This window comes from Hyla sarda, chromosome 4, assembly GCF_029499605.1.
Source record: "Hyla sarda isolate aHylSar1 chromosome 4, aHylSar1.hap1, whole genome shotgun sequence".
Taxonomy (NCBI): domain Eukaryota; kingdom Metazoa; phylum Chordata; class Amphibia; order Anura; family Hylidae; genus Hyla; species Hyla sarda.
The window spans coordinates 135,920,125-135,946,163 of NC_079192.1; the positions used below are offsets into that span (position 1 = coordinate 135,920,125).

The 26,039-nt window shown below is 41.5% G+C and overlaps 1 protein-coding gene across 15 annotated transcripts in view; it reads left to right on the plus strand.

The window, feature by feature from the left end:
* The window catches only part of FAM227B (family with sequence similarity 227 member B), a 266,903-nt gene that overhangs the window by 40,994 nt on the left and 199,870 nt on the right, over positions 1–26,039 (plus strand). For 10 of the 15 annotated variants that reach the window (XR_008892487.1, XM_056572242.1, XM_056572253.1 and 7 more), the window contains 2 exons: positions 21,512–21,565; positions 23,104–23,323. Coding sequence is in view for 14 of the 15 variants with exons in the window: in XM_056572242.1 (XP_056428217.1) it covers positions 21,515–21,565; positions 23,104–23,323 (271 nt within the window). In the remaining variant the exon portion in view is untranslated. Of the gene's footprint in view, positions 1–20,645; positions 20,728–21,511; positions 21,566–23,103; positions 23,324–26,039 lie in introns of all 15 variants that reach the window. The other 5 variants (XM_056572244.1, XM_056572246.1, XM_056572248.1 and 2 more) reach the window with 1 other exon arrangement.

Genomic DNA, 26,039 nt, shown 5'->3' on the forward strand with positions numbered 1-26,039 from the left:
TTCTCTTGTATGGCCAATTGCAGTACCTGCTGTGCCATGACATAGTGCATGTGGCTAGCACTATACTGGGGAATAATTTACAGAACACTTCTATAGATTGAATGTCGTGGATTACTGATGCGGAGCAGAAAACAAACAGCAGCACATTTAGGAAGGGATTACACTTAGCACTTAACCCCCAAAGGACCCAGCCAATTTTCAGTGTAGGACCCGGCCATTTTTTTGTACATCTGACCACTGTCACTTTAAGCATTAATAACTCTGGGATGCTTCTACCTTTTCATTCCGAGAATTTTTTTTCATGACACATTCTACTTTATATTAGTTAGAAATTTTGTCAATACTTGCATAATTTCTTAGTGAAAAATTCCAAAATTTGATGAAAAAATTGAAAAGTTTGCATTTTTTTTTTACTTTGAAGCTCTCTGCTTGTAAGGAAAACAGACATTCCAAATAAATGATATATTGATTCACAAATACAATATGTCTACTTTATGTTTGCATCATAAAGTTGACATGTTTTTACTTTTGTATAAGAGAAAGAAAACAGAGCGCTCAAATGTGAAGGATGATAACAATCGATGGGGGGCCCCCAGTGTTGGAGAGGACTCACCAGATTTTGTTGTGCTATAGGTAGAGGCACAACACTCATATGCGTATTCTCCTTTCGGAGGTAGTATACGATCCACCATGGACTGCAGCTTATCCCACCCAGGCTATGCTGTGTGGGAATATAGGAAATACGGGTTGTCACACGGATTCGGTGCAGGCAAAAAGGGGGATATTCCTCAGCGCTATCCACAAGCCAGGTAAAAGTAATAACTTTTTTTTGGTATTAAATACATGTAACGCGTTTCAGGGAATATATACTTGTTTGATCCTGACCAGAGGAACTAGAAATGACCTCATTTAATTTGCATAAAGTAGCATCATAAAATAGCGTCAATTACATGTAATACAAACGTAAACATAATGAAATACAATATAATGAATAAATAAATACATATATACATTTAAATTTCCGAATTCATTATTGAGTTGTTTTTTCTATTGTCTCATTTAACCCCCTCGGCCACAAACTGTTAAGGGAATAAATCCAAAATGATTCCCTGTTCACTAACTTCTGGAAAAGATCATTGCATTCTGAAGGAATGCTTTCCAGAATCATACATTTTAAACTTAATTTTAAAATGTTTTTACTTTTGGAAGACATCAGAGGGCTTCAAAGTTCAGCAGCAATTTTCCAATTTTTCACAAAATTTTCTAAATCGGAATTTTTCAGGGACCAGTTCAGTTTTGAAGTGAATTTGAAGGGCCTTCATATTAGAAATACCCCATAAATTACCCCATTATAAAAACTGCACCCCTCAAAGTATTCAAAATGACATTCAGAAAGTTTGTTAACCCTTTAGGTGTTTCACAGGAATAGGAAATTCTAAATCTTCATTTTTTACACTCTCATGTTCTTGTAGACCCTGTTTTTTTTTAATTTATTTTTTATTTTTTTTACAAGGGGTAATAGGAGAAAAAGCCCCCACAATTTGTAACCCAATTTCTCTCGAGTAAGGAAATACCTCATATGTGTATGTCAAGTGTTCGGAGGGCGCAGTAGAGGGCACAGAAGGGAAGGAGCAACAATGGGATTTTAGAGAGTGAATTTTTCTGAAATGGTTTTTGAGGGGCATGTTACATTTGGGAAGCCCCATGGTGCCAGAACAGCAAAAATAAAAATCTCACATGGCATGCTATTTTGGAAACTACACCCCTTAAGGCACGTAACAAGGGGTCCAGTGAGCCTTAACACCCTACAGGTGTTTGACGACTCAGTTTTTCCCCCCAAATTTACCATTTTTACAAAGGGTAATGGGAGAAAATGCCCCCCAAAATTTGTAACCTCATCTCTTCTGAGTATGGAAATACCCCATGTTAGGGCGTAAAATGCTCTGTGGACGAACAAAATGCTCAGAAGAGAAGGAGTCACATTTGGCTTTAGGAAAGCAAATTTTTGCTGAAATGGTTTTTGGGGGGCATGTCGCATTTAGGAAGCCCCTATGGGGCCAGAACAGCACAAAATACCCACATGGCATACTATTTTGGAAACTACACCCCTCAAGGCACGTAACAAGGGGTACAGTGAGCCTTAACACCCCACAGGTGATTGACGACTTTTCGTTAAAGTGGGATGTGAAAATGAAAAATTTGATTTTTAACACTGAAATGCTGGTGTTACCCAAAACTTTTCATTTTCACAATGAGTAAAAGGAGAAAATGCCCCACAAAATTTGTAACCCCATTTCTCTCGAGTAAGGAAATGCCTCATATGTGTATGTAAAGTGCTCTGTGGGTGCACTAGAGGGCTGAGAAGGGAAGGAGAGACAGTGGGATTTTGGAGAGCAAATTTTGCTTAAATGGTTTTTGGGCACATGTTGCATTTAGGAAGCCCCCATGATTCCAGAACAGAAAAAAAAACACATGGCATACTATTTTGGAAACTACACCCCTCACAGAACTTAATAAGGGGTGCAGTGAGCATTTATACCCCACTGCCATTTGACAGCTCTTTGGAACAGTGGGCTGTGCAAATGAGAAATTACATTTTTCATTTTTACGGACGACTGTTCAAAAAATCTGTCAGACACCTGTGGGGCATAAATGCTTACTGTACCCCTTGTTACATTCTGTGAGGGGTGTAGTTTCCAAAATGGGGTCAAATGTGGGTGTTTTTTTTTTTTTTTTTTTGCGTTCATGTCAGAACCGCTGTCAAATCAGCCACCCCTGTGCAAATCACCAATTTAGGCCTCAAATGTACATGGCGCTCTCTCACTTCTGAGCCATGTAGTTTGTCCACAGAGCATTTTACGTACACATATGGGGTATTTCCGTACTCTGAAGAAATTGTTACAAATTTTGGGGGTCATTTTCTCCTTTTACCTCTTGTGAAAATTAAAAGTATGGGGCAACACCAGCATGTTAGTGTAAAAAAAAATATTTTTTTTTACACTAACATGCTGGTGTAGCCCCCAACTTTACCTTTTCATTAGGGGTAAAAGGAGAAAATTCGCCCCAAAATTTGTAGTGCAGTTTCTACCGAGTACAGAAATACCCCATATGTGGCCCTAAACTGTTGCCTTGAAATACGGCAGGTCTCTGAAGTGAGAGAGTGCCATGCACATTTGAGGCCTACATAAGGAATTTGCAATGGGGGCGGACCCGGTTACCTAAAGTAAAACCCTACAGCGGTGTTTCCCAAACAGGGTGCCTCCAGCTGTTGCAAGACTCCTAGCCTGCCAGGACAGTCTATGGCTGTCCGGCAATACTGGGAGTTGTGGTTTTGCAACAGCTGGAGGCTCCCTTTAGAAAACCCTGCCGTATGAGACGTTTTTCATTTTTATTGGGGGGGACAGGGACGACATGTAAGAGGGTGTATATATAGTGTTTTACTTTTTATTATTTGTTAGTGTAGTGCAGTGTTTTTAGGGTACATCCACACTGGCGGGGTTCACAGTAAGTTTTCCGCTGGGAGTTTGAGCTGCGGTGGAAAATTTGCCGCAGCTCAAACTTGTAGAAGGAAACCCACTGTAAACCCGCCTGTGTGAATGTACATTCCCTGTACATTCCCATGGGGGGGGGGGGGGGGGGTCAGCACCCAAAACCTTCAGCTGTGGCAAAATGACAACTCCCAGAATGCACTGACAGACCGTACATGCTGGGAGTTGTAGTTTTACAATAGCAGTAGGCACACTGGTGGGGAACCACTGAGTTAGTTAGAAAAAAGACTCTAGCTCAGTGATTCCAACCAATGTGCCTCCAGCTGTTACAAAACTACAACTCCCAGCATGTACGGTCTGTCAGTGCATTCTGGGAGTTGTAGTTTTGCAACAGCTGGGGGCACACGGGTTGGAATCACTGAGTTAGGAAACAGACTCTAGCTCAGTGTTTCCCAACCAGTGTGCCTACAGCTGTTGCAAAACTACAATTCCCAGCATGGCCAGATGGTCAGGGATGCTGGGCGTATAGTTCTGCAATATCTGGCCCTTCAGATGTTGCAGAACTACAACTCCCAGCATGCCTGGACAGTCTGGGCATGCTAGGAGTTGTAGTTATGCAACAACTGGGGAAGAACAGTTTGGAGACCGCTAAGTAGTGGTCTCCAAACTGTAGCCCTCCAGATGTTGCAAACTCTACAACTCCAAGCATGCCCAGACTGTCCAGGCATGCTGGGAGTTGTAGTTCTACAACATATGAAGGGCCAGATATTGCAGAACTACACGCCCAGCATCCCTGACTGTCTGGTCATGCTGGGAGTTGTAGTTTTGCAACATCTGGAGGGCTACAGTTTAGAGACCACAGTATAGTGTTCTCCAAACTGTGCCACTTCAGATGTTGCAAAACTACAACTCCCAGCATGCCCAAACAGTCAGGGCATGCTGAAAGTTGTAGTTTTGCAACATCTGGAGGACCACAGTTTAGAGACCACAACACAGTGGTCTCCAAACTGTGACACTCCAGATGTTGCAAAACTACAACTACCAGCATGCCCTGACTGTTTGGGCATGCTGGGAGTTGTAGTTTTGCAGCTTTTAGAAGGCCACAGAGAAGATCACTTACCGCGATCTTCACTGCAGCCTTCTCCGTCGCACTTTACGTCTGCCGCTCCTCCTGCTGCCACCGCTGCTACGGGAGGCCGACACTGCCGCCGGTCCGAGTAAGTCGGGCCATGCTCCCCCCCCCCCCCCCCCCCTCGCCGCCTGTGTCCCCCCCCCCCCCGCTCTGCCCCGACTTCCGATCGGTGGGCAGAGCGGGGGAAATTAACTCTAACCCCCCCCCCGCCCCCCTCCTGCCATTGGTGGTCAGCCTGAACGACCAATGGCAGGGGTTAGGAGGGGGTGGCAGCACTCCTATTCTTTAGGATGGTCGGAGCTGTCTCTGACAGCTACGATCATTCTTATTTTCCGAGCGATCGGTTCACCAGTGACCCGAATAGCCAGGATTGCGGGCAAATCGCTGGTTTGAATTGATTTGATTTGCCGCGATCGCTGACATGGGGGGGGGGTCTCAGGACCCCCTAGGCATTGCCACGGGATGCCTGCTGATAGATATTAGCAGTCATCCCGGTCCGATCACCGTCCGGCGAGCGGCAGTGGTCGGAAATGCAGAGGGCGTATGGATACGCCCTCCATCCTTAAGTGACGGGGCGCGAGGGCGTATGCATACGTCCTTCGTCCCCAAGGAGTTAAGGGGTTAAAGGGTACTTTGGTGGAAAACATTTTTTCTTTCTTTTTTTTTTTTTTTTTTTTTTTTTAACTGGTGCCAGAAAGTTAAACAGATTTGTAAATGACTACTATTAAATCTTTACCCTTCCAGTACTTTTTAGCAGTTGTATGCTACAGAGGAAATTCTTTTCTTTTTGAATTTATTTTTTATCTTGTCCATAGTGCTCTCTACTGACACCTCTGTCCGTGTCAGGAACTGTCCAGAGTAGCATAGGTTTGCAATGGGGATTTTCTCCTCCTCTGGACAGTTAATGATTTACAAATCTGTTTAACTTTCTGGCACCAGTTGATTAAAAAAAATGTTTTCCACCGGAGTACCCCTTTAAGTGCTGCCGGTGAAATGAGAGGATAGCCTTGATTTACCTTTCAGCAAACCCAGCCTTATAGGAATAATAATTATATTCCTCATACAGATCAATGCAGTTCTGTTAAACTGCATTGGTCTGTGTAATCTGCACTTTTCCTGTAATTAAAAGCACAAGTGATTACATAAATACAGTAATTCACAGTATGGCATCAAACTTTGCATTTTGTAAGAAGGTCACCTGTTAGTTAAAAAAAAAAAAAAAAAGGTTCTTGCACAGATCGTTTAGGACCCGTCTCAACCTCAGTTACTCACTTCTTGAAAGGAAACCGCACAACCAAAATAAGTATTTAACCCTTAACCTGTTCCCGCCACTCAACTCATTCAGGGGATGGGGACAACCAATGAGCAGTTAAGATTTTATTAGTATATTTATAACTTAATTACCTTTTTTATTATAAGTTTTATATTATACAACATTGCCTTGCCCATGTAATCACAAGTAAAGATGTACATTGGAGGGGAAAAAAATGTTTTTAAATTAACTGGTGCTGAAAAGTTATACACCTTTGGAACAGAAGAGGTTTTCTGGAGATTTTCTTATGCTCTGAACAGCTTCTGACACAAACAGGAGGCAACAGAGAGCACTGTGGTTGAGACTAAAAAGAACTACACAACTTCCTCTGGAGCACACAGCAGCTGAAAAGTGCTGGAATGCTTATGATTTTTGGATAGAAGTAATTTACAAATGCGGAGTACCCCTTTTAAGTCTGTGAACTAAGACATTTCCAAATGACCATATTCACAAAACCAGGCACATTACCATATTTCACATTATTGTTTTAAGTTGTAACAAGGGACAATTTGGAGCTTTTCCTGTTAAGCACTTTGGGGGGCATTTACTAAGGGGTTTAGTCATTTTTTTCTGACTATTTTTGGCGCAAAATTGTCGCAATTGCGCCTACCCTATAAATTGTGCGACTTTCCCTAGCAAGAGCTAGAAAGTCAAAAAAAAAATTCCCGCTTAATTTACGCAAGTTTTCAGTTTTTACTTGCAGTGGTCAGGAATTTATTAACTGAGACAGTCGCAGTTGCGCAATAAACTGTCGCAACGGCCATAAAAATTGACTAAATTTACTCCAGCTCCAACATGGAGCAGGCAAAGCTACTGCCGCCCGGGCTCCGACATACTTTCTCCCCGCTACCCTCACTGCACTACCGGGACACTACAGCGATTTATATCCCCCCCCCTCTCACCTGCCAGCGCCACACAACTCCCATCTGTCTGCTGTTGCAAGACTACAAGTCCCAGCATGGCCTTACAGTGAGGACACGCTGGGAGTTGTAGTCTTGTAGCAGCGGGAGCTGAGCGGCGCGGGCGGGAGACAAGGGGGGGGGGGGGGTAGCGGGGAGGCCGTATGAGGAGCCCGGGCGGGAGACAAGGGGGGTAGCGGGGAGACCGTATGAGGAGCCCGGGCGGCTGCACTGTAATGTCAGCCCGGGCTCCTGCCCTGAGAGCCATAGGCTTTGGCTGTCAGGGCATGCTGGGTGTTGTAGTTTTGCAACAGCTGGAGGGCCACAGTTTGCAGACCACTGGTGTGTGGTCTGTAAACTGTAGTCCTCCAGCTGTTGCAAAACTAAACAGCTGAAGGGGACCGGCGAAGAAGTTCACTTACCCTTCCGAGGCTCCAGCGACGATCGCTGACGGAGATCGCCGCGCGGCAGTGTCGTGCAGCGCTGGATCCTACGGAAGCCGGTAAGTTGCGCAAGCTTCCCAACCAGGGTGCCTCCAAATGTTGCAAGACTACAACTCCCAGCATGCCTGGACACCCTTTGGCTGTCCGGGCATGCTGGGAGTTGTAGTTTTGCAACAGCTGGAGGCACCCTTGCTGGGAAACACTGGCCTAAAACAGTGTTTCCCAACCAGGGTGCCTCCAGATGTTGCAAGACTACAACTCCCAGCATGCCTGGACAGCCATTGGCTGTCCGGGCATGCTGGGAGCTGTAGTTTTGCAACAGCTGGAGGCACCCTTGCTGGGAAACACTGGCCTAAAACAGTGTTTCCCAACCAGGGTGCCTCCAGATGTTGCAAGACTACAACTCCCAGCATGCCTGGACAGCCATTGGCTGTCGGGGCATGCTGGGAGTTGTAGTTTTGCAACAGCTGGAGGCACCCTTGTTGGGAAACACTGGCCTAAAACAGTGTTTCCCAACCAGGGTGCTTCCAGATGTTGCAAGACTACAACTCCCAGCATGCCTGGAAAGCCATTGGCTGTCCAGGCATGCTGGGAGTTGTAGTTTTGCAACAGCTGGAGGGCCACAGTTTGCAGACCCCTGGTTTGTGGTCTGTAAACTGTAGTCCTCCAGCTGTTGCAAAACTAAACAGCTGAAGGGGACCGGCGAAGAGGTTCACTTACCCTTCCGAGGCTCCAGCGACGATCGCTGTCGGAGATCGTCGCGCGGCACTGTCGCGCGGCAGTGTCGTGCAGCGCTGGATCCTACGGAAGCCGGTAAGTTGCGCAGGCTTCCCAACCAGGGTGCCTCCAGTTGTTGCAAGACTACAACTCCCAGCATGCCTGGACAGCCTTTGACTGTCCAGGCATGCTGGGGCTTGTAGTTTTGCAACATCTGGAGGCACCCTGGTTGGGAAACACTGTTTTAGGCCAGTGTTTCCCAGCCAGGTTGCCTCCAGATGTTGCAAAACTACAACTCCCAGCATGCCTAGACAGCCTTTGACTGTCCAGGCATGCTGGGACTTGTAGTTTTGCAACATCTGGAGGCACCCTGGTTGGGAAACACTGTTTTAGGCCAGTGTTTCCCAGCCAGGTTGCCTCCAGATGTTGCAAAACTACAACTCCCAGCATGCCTAGACAGCCTTTGACTGTCCAGGCATGCTGGGACTTGTAGTTTTGCAACATCTGGAGGCACCTTGGTTGGGAAACACTGTTTTATTCCAGTGTTTCCCAGCCAGGTTGCCTCCAGATGTTGCAAAACTACAACTCCCAGCATGCCTAGACAGCCTTTGACTGTCCAGGCATGCTGGGGCTTGTAGTTTTGCAACATCTGGAGGCACCCTGGTTGGGAAACACTGTTTTAGGCCAGTGTTTCCCAGCCAGGTTGCCTCCAGATGTTGCAAAACTACAACTCCCAGCATGCCTAGACAGCCTTTGAATGTCCAGGCATGCTGGGACTTGTAGTTTTGCAACATCTGGAGGCACCCTGGTTGGGAAACACTGTTTTAGGCCAGTGTTTCCCAGCCAGGTTGCCTCCAGATGTTGCAAAACTACAACTCCCAGCATGCCTAGACAGCCTTTGACTGTCCAGGCATGCTGGGGCTTGTAGTTTTGCAACATCTGGAGGCACCCTGGTTGGGAAACACTGGCCTAAAACAGTGTTTCCCAACCAGGGTGCCTCCAGATGTTGCAAAACTACAAGTCCCAGGTTGGGAAACACTGTGCCCGGCCTCCGCCCCACCTTACTGTAAGGGCATGCTGGGAGTTGTAGTCCTGCAGCTGGGGCAGGGGACAAGCTTGTCACATTTATTATCACCTGCTCACACATCTCCTGCACCACACAACTACAACTCCCAGCATGTCCTTACTGTAAGGGCATGCTGGCAGTTGTAGTCGTGCGGGGCGGGAGATGTGTGAGCAGGTGATAATAAATGTACTAACCCATTTTTTTGTTTTCTTCTCATTTCAGATCCGTTTATCCTGTGGACTCCTTCGGATTCGGTGGACTACTTCGATGACCAGCGTTTTTCTTTGTTTGATTTTAATAAAATGGTTAACGAGGGCTTGTGGGGGAGTGTTTTTTGTAATAAAAATTTTTTAAAACCTGTTGTGTTTTTTTCTTACTTTACTAGACAGGCTTAGTAGTGGAAGCTGTCTTATAGACAGAGTCCATTACTAACCTGGGCTTAGCGCTAGCCACAAAAACAGCTAGTGCTAACCCCCTATTATTACCCCGGTACCCAACGCCACAGGGGTGCCGGGAAGAGCCGGTACCAACAGGCCTGGAGCGTCAAAAATGGCGCTCCTGGGCCTAGGCGGTAACAGGCTGGCGTTATTTAGGCTGGGGAGGGCCAGTAACAATGGTCCTCGCCCACCCTGGGAACGTCAGGCTGTTACTGTTTGGTTGGTATTTGGCTGAGAATGAAAATAGGGGGGACCCTATGCGTTTTTTTTTTAAATAAATAATTAAATATATTAAAAAAACGCATAGGGTCCCCCTATTTTTATTCTCAACCAAATACCAACCAAACAGTAACAGCCTGACGTTACCAGGGTGGGCGAGGACCATTGTTACTGGCCCTCCCCAACCTAAATAACGCCAGCCTGTTACCGCCTAGGCCCAGGAGCGCCATTTTTGACGCTCCGGGCCTGTTGGTACCGGCTCTTCCCGGCACCCCTGTGGTGTTGGGTACCGGGGTAATAATTGGGGGTTAGCGCTAGCTGTTTTTGTGGCTAACGCTAAGCCCGGCTTAGTAATGGACTCAGTCTATAAGACAGCTTCCACTACTAAGCCTGTCTAGTAAAGTAAAATAAAAATAAAACACAACAGGTTTTAAAAAAAATGTATTACAAAAAACACTCCCCCACAAGCCCTCGTTAACCATTTTATTAACATCAAGCAAAGAAAAACGCTGGTCATCGAAGTAGTCCACCGAATCCGAAGGAGTCCACAGGATACACAGATCTGTAGAAGAAGTAACCAAAAAAAAAAAAAAGTGTAAGTACATTTAGGGAGAAAAAAACTGTGTTAAAAAAATGTAATAAACACACACACACACACACACTAAACGCTGTTTACCACTTCTGAGCCATGACTACAATTTACAGTGATCCCTCAACTTACAATGGCCTCAACATACAATAGTTTCAACATACAATGGTCTTTTCTGGACCATCGTAAGTTGAAACCAGACTCAACATACAATGCTACAGACAGTCCAGATCTGTAAAACGTGTCAATGGCTGGAAGAACCAACCAATCAAAATGGGCATTCACTGGTAAAACCCCTGTATTACTGAAGTGTATGCACTGACTGATATTACATGTTCTGTACACTTTACCTGTATCAGGGTTAGCTGCTCTTTTGGACACCAGGTGAGGGCAACTCCATTACTTGTTTTGGACATTGCCTGTACTGTACAGGACCCCTGAAGAAGCTCCTGTCCTCTACATAGACCAGTGTTTGCCAAGCAGGGTGGCCCCATTTTTTGCAAAACTACAACTCCCAGCATGCCCGGACAGCCTTTGGCTGTCTAGGCATGCTGGGAGTTATAGTTTTGCAACAGCTGGAGGCTCCCTGCTTGGGAAACACTGACATAGACAGTGATTTACAGCTCCCAGCAGATCTTTATTACTTTTATATGTAAGGATTTGCTTTATCTATATCAGTTATCTACTTATTTTTCCTATTTTTGGATGACATTTTGGTGCCTTTAGAACCAATTACCCTGTTTCCATAGAGTTATGGTCTCAACATACAATGGTTTCAACTTACAATGGTTTTCCTGGAACCAATTAATATTGTAACTTGAGGGACCACTGTAGTTATTGAATTATTTAGATGTGGTGAAAAAGCTAAAAAAAAACTCAAAAACAAAAGATCCAGAAGGAAACCAGCAGCCAAACCTATTCGGACAGCAGGGAAAAGGAACGGACTATTTTTTCTACTACTTGAAGTAAATTTCCCACTTTTGCCTATGTGTGCCAAATTTATTAATGCCGTGCAACAATTTAGTAAATTTGTCGCACATAGTCAAAAATGAAGTAGAAAAAAACAGGGTAAAAACCAGACTACATAGTAAAAGATTAGTAAATGCCCCCCTTTGATGTTAAATGTTATTGTACTCATGTAAAGCAGTGTTTCAGGCTGTGTACATCAGTAGTCTTTCATAATATGGTAAATCGCATATGTAGTTACATTAAACTGATTGTAAACTAACATATCTAATACTGATTCATAATTGTAAAAAAACAAAACTACAATATAAAATACTTCAAAGTACAAAATGTTTTTAGATGGCAGAGAGTTAATTCTGCATGACATGTCAAGTACAGATAATCTGCCAAACTGTTGAATGACCTAGGTAAACTATCCTTCCATCTCTATGGGTGATGACATGGGAGCTAGACAGCTTTACCTCTGCTTTTAAGTTGATCCAGATGCTAGTTCAGAACAGACATAATGGATGGAAATTGAGTTGTTCTTTGATGTTTCAAGAGGATACAATCCATACAGGCCTTACAATTTGAATATTTCCTACTTTCCTTCAGCAGAAGTTTTATGGAACAACACAGCAGTACATTTTTTACCTCCGCTTTCACCTTGATTGATTGCTACTCAAATCTATCCACCGATACAAACAGCCTTAAGTTGCAGAAGAAAAAAATATGATATCTTCCTTAACTAGTACCCTATGCACATTCCTACTGAGAAATAGCAAGCACGGTAGTAATAACTAACAATTATATATAACATTTCTGTTAAAAACAAAAAAAAAACTACCTTGTGTAGATGCATGTGCCTTGAAAGAAGTAGAAAGTAGAATTGGTGATGCAAAAAATTTGCCATCATATGGATTTTTAGGTACAAAATTGAAAGAATTATGATTTTTTAAGTCCTTAAGGTTAAACGTATAAATTTTCCTGCATGTAGTTATGATTTTTCCAGAAGTACGACAAAAGAAAACCTATGTAAGTAGGGTATCATTTTAACCATATGGACCTACAGAATAATGATAAGGTGTCATTGTTACCAAAAAAGGCTTTTCGTTGAAACGGAAGCCCCCAAAAGTTACAAAAGGGCATTTTTTTTTCTTCAATTTTGTCGCCCAATGATTTTTTTTTTCCCGTTTTGCCGTGGATTAAAATGACTAATGTGGGTAAAATAACTAATGTCACTGCAAAGTAGAATTGGTGGATCAAAAAAAAGCCACAATATGGATTTTTAGGTGGAAAATTAAGTGTTATAATTTTTAAAAGGTAAGGAGGAAAAAACTAAATTGCAAAAAACCTGAAAAACACCTAGTCCTTAACCCCTTAATTACGCAGGACGTATATTTACGTCCTGCGCCGGCTCCAGCGATATGAAGCGGGGTCGCGCTGCGACCCCTCATCATATCGCGTTGGTCCTGGCGCTCATCAATGGTCGGGACCCGCGGCTAATACCACACATCGCCAATGTGCAGTATTAACCCTTTAGAAGCGGCGGTCAAAGCTGACTGCCGCTTCTAAAGTGAAAGTATCCCGGCTAGTCAATCGGGCTGTTCAGGACCGCCGCCGTGAAATCGCGGCATCCCCAACAGCTTACAGGACACTGGGAGGGCCCTTACCTGCCTCCTCAGTGTCAGATCGACGAATGACTGCTCCGTGTCTGAGATCCAGGCAGGAGCAGTCAAGCGCCGATAACACTGATCACAGGCGTGTTAATACACGCCAGTGATCTGTGTAAGAGATCATTGTGTGCAGTGTTGTAGGTCCCTATGGGACCTATAACACTGCAAAAAAAAAGTTTAAAAAAAGTGTTAATAAAGGTCATTTAACCCCTTCCCTAATAAAAGTTTGAATCACCCCCCTTTTCCCATAAAAAAAATAAAAGTGTAAATAAAAATAAACATATATGGTATCGCCGCGTGCGTAAATGTCCGAACTATAAAAATATATCGTTAATTAAACCGCACGGTCAATGGCGTACACGTAAAAAGCGTATTTTGGTCACTTTTTATACCATTAAAAAAATGAATAAAAAGTGATCAAAAAAGTCCGATCAAAACAAAAATCATACAGATAAAAACTTCAGATGACGGCGAAAAAAATAAGTCCTCATACCGCCCTGTACTTGGAAAAATGTAAAAGTTATAGGGGTCAGAAGATGACATTTTTAAACGTATACATTTTCCTGCATGTAGTTACTGATCGCTGTGCCGTGCGCTATTAACCCTTTAGACGCGGTGTTCAAAGTAGAACGCCATGTCTAAAGTGAAAGTAAAACCATGCCGGTTAGCTCAGGGAGCTGTTCAGGATCACCGCGGCGAAATCGCTGCATCCCGAACAGCTTACATGACAGCCGGACGATCCCTGCCTGCCTCCATGCTGTCCGATCGCCGAATGACTGCTCAGTGCCTGAGATCCAGACATGAACAGTCAAGCGGCAGAATCGTCAATCAGTGGTTTCCTATGAGAAACCACTGACCAATGTAAAAGATCAGTGTGTGTGCAGTGTTATAGCCCCCCTATGGGAGCTATATTGCAAAAAAATGTGGGGGAAAAAAAAAGTGAATAAAGATCATTTAACACCTTCCCTAATAAAAGTAAGAATCACCCCCCTTTTCCATTAAAAAAAAAAAAAAAACAGTGTAAATAAAAATAAACATATGTGGTATTGCTGCATGCGGAAATGTCCGAATTATAAAAATATATCGTTAATTAAACCGGTCAATGGCGTACGCGCAAATAAATTCCGAAGTCCAAAATAGTGCATTTTTTGTCACTTTTTATATCATGTCCGATCAATGCAAAAAATGGTACCGCTAAAAACTTCAGATCACAGCACAAAAAATGAGCCCTCATACCACCCCATACGCAGAAAAATAAAAAAGTTATAGTGGTCAGAAGATGACAATTTTAAACGTATACATTTTCCTGCATGTAGTTATGATTTTTTTTCCAGAAGTATAACAAAATCAAACCTATATAAGTAGGGTATCATTTTAATCTTATGGACCTACATAATAAGAAGGTGTCCTTTTTACCGATAAATGTACTGTGTAGAAACGGAAGCCCCCAAAATTACAAAATGGCTTTTATTTATTTTTTTCAATTTTGTTTCTCAATTACTTTTTTTTCCTTTTCGCCGTAGGCTTTTGGGTGAAATGACTGATGTCATTACAAAGTAGAATTGGTGGCGCAAAAAATTAGCCATCATATGGATTTTTAGGTGCAAAATTGAAAGAGTTATGATTTTTTAAAGTAAGGAGGAGAAAACGGAAAAACCCTGGGTCCTTAAGGGGTTAAGTTCTTTGGCTCATGTCAACTGAAACTAGGCCCCAGAAAAGGCAATATTGACACCCGCCTTCTATGAAAGGAGGCAAAATAGATTTTCCATCTTCAAAGTCAAGCCCCGGGTGGGATTAATGAAGGTTTTTCTTTTACTGCTTTTTCATGAAGGCTCTATATTTATTTAGTTAAACTACTATAATATATATTACCCGTTAGAGTTTATCACATGACGTATGCCTACATGAAAGCGATGTCCTTAAATGTCGCCCATTTGAGGTATATCCTCATCTAGGGATCGACCGATATCGTTTTTTTTAGGGCCGATACCGATAATCGGTGGAGGTTAGGGCCGATAGTCGATAACTTATACCGATATTCCGGTATAAGTTATCGGCTATTTATCCCCCCGCGACACCGTTGCAGATCATTGATTTAAAGCGGGCGCTTTAAATCAATGCACTGCAGTGGCTTTTGCGGTGCCATAGGCCGCCACCGCCACCACCCGCTTCTCTCCCCCTACCTGTCAGGGTGGTCCGGGCCATCCCTCCTTCCTGTAGTGTCCGGCAGCATACCGGGTGGAGGGTGAACCAGTCCGGGCTGTACTTCTTCTCCGGGGTCCTCTTCTCCACTCCGGGCAGGCTCCGGCCTAGTAACGCAGCATAGACGCCGCTGCGCAGTGACGCCCGTGCGCAGCGACGCACCTGACGTCGCCCATTACGGTAAGTTTAATTTTTTTTATTGACTCGGAGGGTGGGGGAGGGGCCTGACCGGTATAGCGGTATGGGCAAAAATCCATACCGGTATACCACCCAGCACTACGGTGGGGGGTGCGACGCGGTGCGGTGGGTCGGGGGGCGGTCGCGGTGCGGCGGTGTGGGGGGGGGGGTGGTCGCGGTGCGGGGGGCATTATCGGCTTATCGGCAAGATAATTGCCGATACCGATAATGCCCAAAATCTTGATTATCGGCCGATAATATCGGCCATACCGATAATCGGTCGATCCCTATCCTCCTCTTTCATTACTCTTTTAGATATGTAATATACACTTCCAGCTGAGTATGAACCTGGTCTTCTTCTGAGCAGATGAGAATACTTACCTGTCTATTTTCTTATAAATATTACATACTTACCCACCTACTTGAGAATACGTACCTGTTTACTCCCTCAATTAAACACTTACCTGTCCATCTCCTTGCCATCCTTAGGAAGCCCTCATTTGTGTCGGGAATAGAATCTGATTAGAATGGTTGTCAGTAGCCAAAATTATGCCAATGGTTTTTAGATGAATATGCTCAAACCATAAAACTATAATATTGTTAGATCAGTGTACCAAATCATATGTTTTCAAATTGTGTAGTTCAATTGTAACATGGGTAATTCAACATTTGAGGTACTTGAGCATATTTGTGAACCATACTGTGTCAAACTAAATCATCCCAATAAGGACACATATTGAAATCACCTTTCTAACCACACTCTTACAGTATAAATAGTCCTTTATTGATGTAACAGTCACTAGGATACCCAGAATATTCTTCTCCCGTGAGATGATATTATACATACTGATATGTATGTTAACAAGATCCCACAGGAGTTCTGCACTAAGTTTGAGGACATGCGCATCACGCAGCATAACACAGCGCCACGTCTAAGTATATGTTCATGTGCACTGAGCAGCAGAGTTAAGTTGTGCGCAGTGAGCGGAAGAGTCCCGACGCGAAGAACAAGTGGAGACGCATGCGTGGCGCAGCAGGATGGTGTCATCACCTCGGAGATGACGTGCTGAGGAATCTCGGAGTGACATGGTATGTTATCCAAGGAATTATTAACAGATTGTTATATGCTCACCCGGAAGTAATCTATGAACCATTGTTTGATTGGTGAGTATACCTCTTACTCATTGTTAGGATTACAGACATTGGTTTATGTGATGCAGGCGATGATGGATGAGGTCATCACCATTATAAATAATATGAGCGCAGCTCATTGTAGGCAGCCAATTGCCATGTTCTAGCCTCTTGACAACCCCGTTGTAATGGCGAAACATGTTGAGGGGGGCAAAGTGATTATATTTTAAACAGCACACTATGATGGTGTTATAATCGGTGGACTGCAGCCCCGCTATCATACTTATAACAGGGAAAGTCCCTGTGATTCATATATCCAACTTAAATAACATCACAGTGCCATTTTAATCATGTATATAGGGTTTTATTGAAGCTCTGGCCGCAAGCACCGGCATGGTCCCTGAATCCCTGACTGCCGGCAGGGCTGAGATTCGCATTGCGGGACGTGCCCGCATGCGAATCCCAGCCTGTCACTCACCATGCTCTGCTGCCATTCCTCTGGGTCTCAGCTCCGGCGCGCGTGTCCCCTTCTCCTAGGGCGCGCACGTGCCTGAGCTCTGGCGCGCACATGCCTGAGCTCTGAAATTTAAACGCCCATAATTAATTGCTACACCTGACACTACATTTTAAATTCCCTGCACCTTTCACACTTCCTTGCCAGATCTTCAGTGCCCCTAGCCTGAAATTAATCATTCCATATTACCTGGTGCCTTACCCGTGTATCCAGACCTTCCGCTACATTATTTGACTCCGCACTTTTGCTACCTGCCTTGATCTTCTGCTACGTTTGACTACGCTACTGCCTTATCCTTCGCTACCTCACCTAGCCCAGCTACCTGTGTGGTCGAACCATGTCGGGGGTATAGATCTGGGTGTCGCCTGCCGCATTAAGCCCATCCTGCCTTGCGGGGGGCTCTGGTGAAGACCAGCGGCACCACCTTAGACTCCGCTCCCAGATACGGTCCGAGTCATCAGCCACACAGGTTAGAGGATCCACATCCTGCTTCGTAACAGTTATTTTTTAAGGAGGGCACATTGTTAGGGGTGTGAGTCACTCCGGGCTTTGGCCCAGGAGTGTTGGTGTATTGAAGAAATAAGGACCCCTTATCCTTGCTTAGGGTCACTTGTATGCATAAGCATATAGACAATTCTCATGGCTTTTTACACTTTTAAGAACCTTTTTAATAATTATCTTTACATAAAGTAAATTTGTCCTGGCATATGTATCAATATGCCAGGACAAATGTGATAAGAGTGCAAATTTCCTAAAACAGTGTCTCTTTACGTTAGTCTAGTAGACGTACCATGTAATCACTGATACAAGTCTTTTCTATTTTTACAAATATTCTATTTTATTTACAAAACATCTGTGGGGTCCAAATGCGCACAAAATCCCTTAATAAATTCCTTGATGGGTATAGTTTCCAAAATGGGGTCTTTTTTTTGGGGGGGGGGGGGGGGGGGTTTCTTATGTGTTGGCACCCGAGGCCTTCAAATCCACCATGAACGCCTTAATGTCTGTCAGTTAAGGAACTATGGTCACATTATAAAACTGTAAACTCAGGGGAATAAACATTGGGTTGCATTTTTCTTTCAACACCTGCTGTGTTGCAAAACAATACATAAAAAAGAAAATAAAAAAAAGATTTAAAGGGACTATGTCTAAAATAAGTTACCAAATTTTTCTTGTTTTTCAATGAATGTGTCGGCCAAAATTTTCAACTTGCATAAAATGAAAGGTGTCACAAAAAAGCTCTCAAAAATTGCTGGACCACTTAGCATTTTAGTGTAAAAAATAACATTTTCCATTTTCACATCCCACTTTATTGAATGTTTATCAAACACCTGTGGGGTGTTAAGGCACACTGTACTGCTTGTTACGTTCCTTGAGCGGTGTAGTTTCCAAAATAGTATGCCATGTGTTTGTTTGTTTTTGTGTGTGTTTTTTTTTTTTTTTGCTGTTCTGGCACCATAGGGGATTCCTAAATGTTACAAGCCCCCCCAATTTCATCAAAATTTGCAAATGTGGCTCCTTCTCTTTTGAGCATTGTAGTGGGCCCGCAGTGCACTTGACGTCCACACATGGGTTATTTCCATTCTCAGAAGAGGTAGGGTTACAAATTTTGGGGGGGCATTTTCTCCTATTACCCTCTGTAAAAATGTAAAATTTGAGGAAAGACCAGCATTTTAGTAAAAATAAAAAAATAAAAAAATAAAAAAAAAATAACATTTACACATCCAAAGTCGTCAAACACCTGTTAAGGCTCACTGTACCCCTTGTTACGTGCCTTGAGGGGTGTAGTTTCCAAAATAGTATGCCATGTGAGTTTTTTTTTTTTTTTGCTTTCCTTGCACCATAGGGGCTTCCTAAATGGACATGCCCCCCAAAAAACATTTCAGCAAAATTTGCTTTCTGTCAAATGTGACTACTTCTCTTCTGAGCATTGTAGTGCGCCCGCAATGCACTTGACGTCCACACATGGGGTATTACCATGCTCAGAAGAGATGGGGTTACACATTTTGGGGGGGCATTTTCTCCTATTACCCCTTGTATAAATGTAAAGTTTGGGGAAAACCAGCATTTTAGTGAAAAAATAATAATTAATTTACACATCTAACTTTAACGAAAAGTCGTCAAACACCTGTGGGGTGTTAAGGCTCACTGTACCCCTTGTTATGTTCCTTGAGGGGTGTAGTTTCCAAAAAGTATGCCATGTGTTGTTGTTTTTTTTTTTTTTGCTGTTATGGCACCATAGAGGCTTCCTAAACGTGACATGCCCCAAAAAAACCATTTCAGAAAAACTCGCTCTGCAAAATCCCATTGTTGCTCCTTCCCTTCTGAGCCTTGTAGTGCACCCACAGAGCACTTGACATACACATATGAGGTATTTCCTTACTCGAGAGAAATTGGGTTACACATTTTAGGAAGATTTCTCTCTTTTTACACCTTGTAAAAATTCAAAAACTGGGTCTACAAGAACACGCGAGTGTAAAAAAATGAAGATTTAGAATTTCCTATTCCTGTGAAACACCTAAAGGGTTAACACACTTACTGAATGTCATTTTGAATACTTTGAGAGGTGCAGTTTTTATTATGGGGTCATTTGTGGGGTATTTCTAATATGAAAGCCCTTCAAATCCACTTCAAAACTGAACTGGTCCCTGAAAAATTCCTATTTTGTAAATTTTGTGAAAAATTGGAAAATTGCTGCTGAACTTTGAAGCCCTCTGATGTCTTCCAAAAGTAAAAACATGTCAACTTTATGATGTAAACACAAAGTAGACATATTGTATATGTGAATCAATATATAATTTATTTGGAATGTCTATTTTCCTTACATCAAAGAGAAATTACGAGCAATAGAGAAATGCTACATTTTCTATTTTTTCATAAAATTTTGGAATTTTCCACCTAGAAAGGATGCAAGTATTGACAAAAATGTACCACTAACTTGAAGTAGAATATGTGTCAAAAAAACAATCTCGGAATCAGAATGAAAAATAAAAGCAACCCAGAGTTATTAATGCTTAAAGTGAGTGCAAAAAAACGCTCTATTCCTTAAGGTGAAAAGGGGCTTGGTCCTTAAGGGGTTAAGGACACAGGGATTTTTCATTTTTGCACTTTAATTTATTCCTCCTCTCCTTTTATCTGTCATAATGGTTTAAATTTTCCACCTACAGACCCATATGAGGGTTTGTTTTTTTTGAGCTACCGATTGTACTCTGTAATGACATCACTCATTTTACCACCAATTACTGGGTGAAAAAAAATCTTCTTTTAAAAAAAAAAAAAAATTTTATGCTTCTTACATTTTTTTTTTTTACTTTTTGTACTTTAATTATTATGCTTTAAATTGTCTATTTCTGACCCTCATAACTTTTTTTTATTTTTCTGTATACGGGGTTGTATGAGGGCTCGTTTTTTTGTCCTGTGATCTGTAATTTTTATCAGTACCATTTTTGTTTTGATAGGACTTTTTGTACACTTTCACAATATTTTTAATGTATACGCCATTGGCCATACGATTTAATTAACTTTATATCTTAACAGTTTGGACATTTACACATGCAGCGATACCACATATGTTTATGTATATTTTTGTTTACATTATTAGGTTTTAAAAAATGGGAAAAGGGGTGATTGAAACTTTTATTAGGGAAGGAGCTTATTCACATTTAACTTTTTTACACTTGTTTTTCTCTATTTATTAGTTCCCATAGGGAAGTCTTACATGCAATCTTGCAATTGCATACATTGAAAACTGCTGTTCCATAGCCTACCTACCTGAATCAGGTGACTGAAGTGACTAGAGGATGTGTGACCATGTATTTTTTTCAAAATTTGTGGTACCTCTGTACAATTAGTAGTCCCTCTGCCCGGTATGCAGCTTACTACAGCACAGTAGCATTCAAGTAATTAAAACTGAACTGTAATACAAGCTACTACACTACCAATTAGAAACTGTGCCTAGTAAATAATGAAGGTGGGAGGAAGCACTTACCATAGCACCATGGCCCCTTTAGTTAGCTGATCGGCCTACCTGGGTGCTGCCAGTTGGACTACCACAATCTGATACGAATAGCTTATGCTAAAAATAGTCCAATAGTATTTTAATTTCAGAAAAACAATGAAGAAGACACATTTGTATGTGTATTTAAAGGTCACTATGTAAAACAGTGAATCCCAATGAGGAGGCCCAGGAGCAACATGTGGCTTGTGACCCTTCTCTCTTTGGCTTGCCAAAGGAGCACAAGTGCACAATATAGCACTAATATGACATCCATATTATACCCAGAACAGTGTTAGTTTGGGTGGTGTGATACCAGTGTCACATTTCAGACCGGAAAACGCATTTGTAAATTTGAGGTTTCACGATCTTGTTTAATATGTTAAAATTTATATGTAGTATTAATAATGTTTGTTTAAAAAATAAAAAAGACCGTTTTTCTTATGAATCACTATTAAGAAACAATTGTGTAACAGAGAATAAAAGCTAACACTATATAATAATCTTTTATCTTTTTTTTGTAATTCAGGTTATTATATTCTTTAATTTGTCACTCTGTTTCTATTCTAGAAAATGCAGCATCCACCAGCTACATTTCAAGACTTTCTCAAATTAAAACATTTGGTAAGACGTAGAGTTTTAACAGTGGATTTAGGGAAGCTTTTAGTCAGGCCACTTCAAGAACTAACAAATTAAACTGTGTACATTTGGAAATATCTTACTACACCTTGCTTATAGGTTGTACATGTGTATAAAATCCCTGCACTTTGAAACAGCTAGATAATAAAAACTTTAGAGTTTATAGCTTAGACAGACTAAGTGTCCTAGGTATATGTGATATGCTCTTAGAGCAATGTATTTAATGACTTGGAATTAAATGTACTCTTTATGAGTAACTTTGTGCAGCTGTCTTAATGTTTGTATCATCCAGCTTTCTAGCTATCTTTGAGCTAGATCTAATCACATTAATGTAAAAAAAAAAAATATATATATATATATATATATATATACATGGATACTTTGGCTCTGAGTTACTAAGAGTGGAGTATAGTTTTCTTTGTGGGTTTTTTCCCCAACATATATTTTTCCACAGTATTTACTAATGTTTCCCTACATTTTGCACTTTTCCCTATGTTTTGCTTTTTTACACATGCTCTGAGCTGTGGGGTTTTTCTCAGCTCAAATCCACCACATTTTCTGTGGAAACCTTAGTAAATATGTTGGGGACATGCCCCCCTTTTTGATGATCACACTACCTTTACACACCGGCCACACCCCTTTTTCAGGTTTTCTCAGTAAAATGGAGAGTTTGTGGGGGTTTCTTTTTTAATTCTGGCGCATACAGAATTTCTGGCGCAATGTGCCAGAATCGGGTGCATAACCCGACAAAACAGGTCGGGTTTACAATAGTAAATCAGGGCCATTGTGTCATTTTTCTTTTGAAATATTTTTAGTGTTATGATTGGCAGTTAGAATAATGTATGGTCAGTTAATGATCTTATTTATCCATTTTCTGTCATGTAATTTTTAATTTATATTTATCCATATCCAAAAATCCAGTTTAACTTTTGAGCATATTCAATAATTCAACAGTGACAGCCAGTGTCCCCTTAAAAGGTTTAAGCTAGCATAATCCCTTAGGTCACCAATAATGTTCAAGGTCTTAGTATAAACTACAATAACAAACATAGAGCTTCCCATTAAAGGGGTTAACTAGGGAAAAGTAAACCATTTGTTTCATGGCTGATTGTGTGGTGAAAATGATAAACTTACTATACTTTCCCAGTTCCTTGCAGCTGCCATGCCCAACACTCCAAGTCTTCCACTGGTCTCCCTTTCCTCTGGGTTTCTGTGACATTTCAACTCCATAGTAACTGGTCCACTCAGCCAATCAAAGACCACAGCAGTTTTTTGCCTGAGTGAGCCAGTTCTCTTGTGGTCGGGATGTAGCAGGAACACAGAAGAAGCTGAGATCAGAAGAAAACCTAAAGTGCCGGTGCAGGTACCGGAGGAGGTAAGGCTAGTATTTTGTTGGTTTTACATCACCCTCAGCTATGAAGCTATTTTTTTCTCTCTGAACAACTCCTTTAAAAAGTCACATCAAGAGTCCCTGAAAAAAATCAGTTAGTATATCTTACAGTTAATTGTCTTTTCTTTTGCAGAAAGATTGGCCAGAAATTCCTTTAGAAGAAGCTCTTTCAGCTCCCAGATTTTCCTTAAACATGATTCATCAACAGTTTTTTATAAATGCTCCATTTTCTGTATGTGCTTTTGGAATCTTGGAGGCAAACATTGGTAAAAATATAGCACTTCTGGATAATCATGCCTCCAAGTTAATATGGCTACCAGCTTTGGATGATGACAAGCCTTCTTTATCAAGAGGTAAAACTGCTTCAATGTAATTTGCCAGGGTTATTTATTTCTTCCTCTTCTTATGCTTGTTTTTCATTTCATATTTATTTAGCATCTAAAGTCTTATGACAGTTCTACTCGTCACAAGTTTTAACAGATTTCAGGATGAGTTTGGTCTGCTTCATAACCATTTAGAAAGAATTTTCTTTTGATTTTGTTATTTTTCCTGTAAATAAAATTACCGCATGCTTTTCTATTAATATTTTATTTTATGGATGTCGCATACAGCTACAACTTCAGATATTATTTTTGTACTGACTTTATTTTATGTTTTAAAGTGTTAATTCTCAATGTTGTCTCTTAACTAATGTCTTTAATATGGATACATTTTTCATCATTCTAGGACTATGTGTAGCTAATTTTTTAGAAAAGTTTTTTTTTTTTCATTTAAGGATAGCAATATCAAATCACAAGCAGTATACATTATTTGTTATATAATACATCTTAATAATCTAGCTTCACTGGACAATAGAATTTATGACAGAGTTCATGATTGAGCCAACTTTTTTATTTTTTTGTGAGATTTTGTTTTTGCAATTTTTCAATTTAACCTCTAAAGGACCCAGGGCATACCTGCACGCCCTGCTCCCGTGATATAACGCAGGGTCACGCAGGTCGGTTCCGGTGATTAACGGTAGCTGGGAACCGTGGCTAATACCAGACATCACCGATCGCATTGATGCCCGGCATTAACTCTTTAGACACAGTGATCAAAGTTGATCGCCGTGTCTAAAGTAAAAAAAAAAAAAAACATTCCTGGCATCTCAGTCAGGCTGATCAGGACCACAGCGGTGATACTGCGGTGTCCTGATCAGCTGTGCGGATGCGAGGAGGGTCCCTACCTTCCTCCTCGGCGTCCAATTGTCATTTGTTTGCTCCATGCCTGAAATCCAGGCTAGAGCAATCAAGCTCCGAAAACACTGATCAATGAAATGATATGGCATAGCATTGATCAGTGTCTGCAATCAGACTATTACATGTTTTAGTCCCCTATGGGGGCAATAACAGCAAAAAAAAAGTGTAAAATAATTGTTAATAAATGTGATTTAACACCCTTCCCTAATAAAAGTTTGAATCACCCACTTTTTCCCATTTAAAAAAAAAAAGTAAAGTACATAAATATAAACATATGTGGTATCACCGTGTGCGTCAATGTCCGATCTATAAAAATATATCATTAATTAAACCTCATGGTCAATGGCGTACAAGTAAAAAAATTCAAAAGTCCAAAATAGCGTATTTTTGATCACTTTTTTTATACCATAAAAAAATTAATAAAACACAATCAAAAAGATCAAATAGTGTTCAGAACAGGACATTTTTAAATGTATTAATTTTCAAGCATTTAGTTATGATTTTTACCAGAAGTTAAACAAAATCAAACCTTCATAAATAGGGTATCATTTTAATCATATGGACCTACACAATAAAGATAAGGTGCCATTTTTACAAAAAAAATTTACTGCGTAGAAACAGAAGCCCCCAAAAGTTTTTTTTTTCAATTTTGTCCCACAAATATATATATATATTTTTTTGGGGGGTTTCACCATAGATTTTTGGGTAAAATGACTGATGTCATTAAAAAGTAGAATAGGTGGTGCAAAAAACAAGCCATCATATGGGTCTGTAGGTGCAAAATTGAAAGGGTTATGATTTTTAAAAGTTAAGGAGGAAAAAACTAAAGTGCAAAAATGAAAAAACACTCAGTCCTTAAGGGGTTAAAATAAAAAGATCCCCCCCCCCCCCACCAAAAACAATAATGCCAGCAGCAGTGTCCTACCGTAAGCGCCAATTATAGTTCATGAAAGAGAAGGCACAGATCAGCATGCATACAGGATACATGGCATAGGTATTGAGGGGGAAGTGCAAGAAAGAAGGCAGACACTGCATAACTAACAACATTATCAATCATGCCCGACAAACAGAATGACATGCACACTTCCACAGCATTCACTCCTGTGCATCCCTCCCCAACCCCCATAGGAGAAAAAAGGGAATTAGTACACACACATGAGCCAGTCTGGCAATTATCATCTACTGATGCATCCAAAATGAGCCACAGCATCCAAATTTTGTCAAACTTTTTAGGACACTTCCGGCTAAAGAAGAGAGTCTGATATAGCGGTACATACTTGTTAACAAGATTAATCTGCCTCAACACTGTCCTTCCAGGTCGTAGCTATAATATTGCAGGTACAAAAAAGAAAAAAGTGAATAAGCAAGCGTCTGAGCCCCCTACTCCACCTCATTAATAAGACCCAATAAACAGACCTCTGGGGTAAGGAGAAATGGGATATCTAGGTGGTCATTAAGAAACTGCATAACCTCCCTCCAGAATGGAACACAACATGGACAGTTCACACTGCATGCAGAAAGGTTCCTTCCTTCACTGAGAACATAAGTTTCACAGGAGTAAAATACAGATTAAGATTGTCTGTATCAGGAGATTCCTAGCACTGACCACAGTAAAATAATACGTGTTCTCCACCTCCTTCACCTGTTCCATAGTAACCACAGAGAGGGCCAGATTAAGAGCATCATGGGCCTGGTGCTGAGGATTTTGATGGGCCTACAAGTGGCCACGACCCAACAGCTACATTGCGGTCATTCATGGGTTGCAGTGTTGCTCATTTTACTTGCATTATAGTTTGGTAGCCAGTTTAGTATCTTGCAAAGTAGGTTGTTA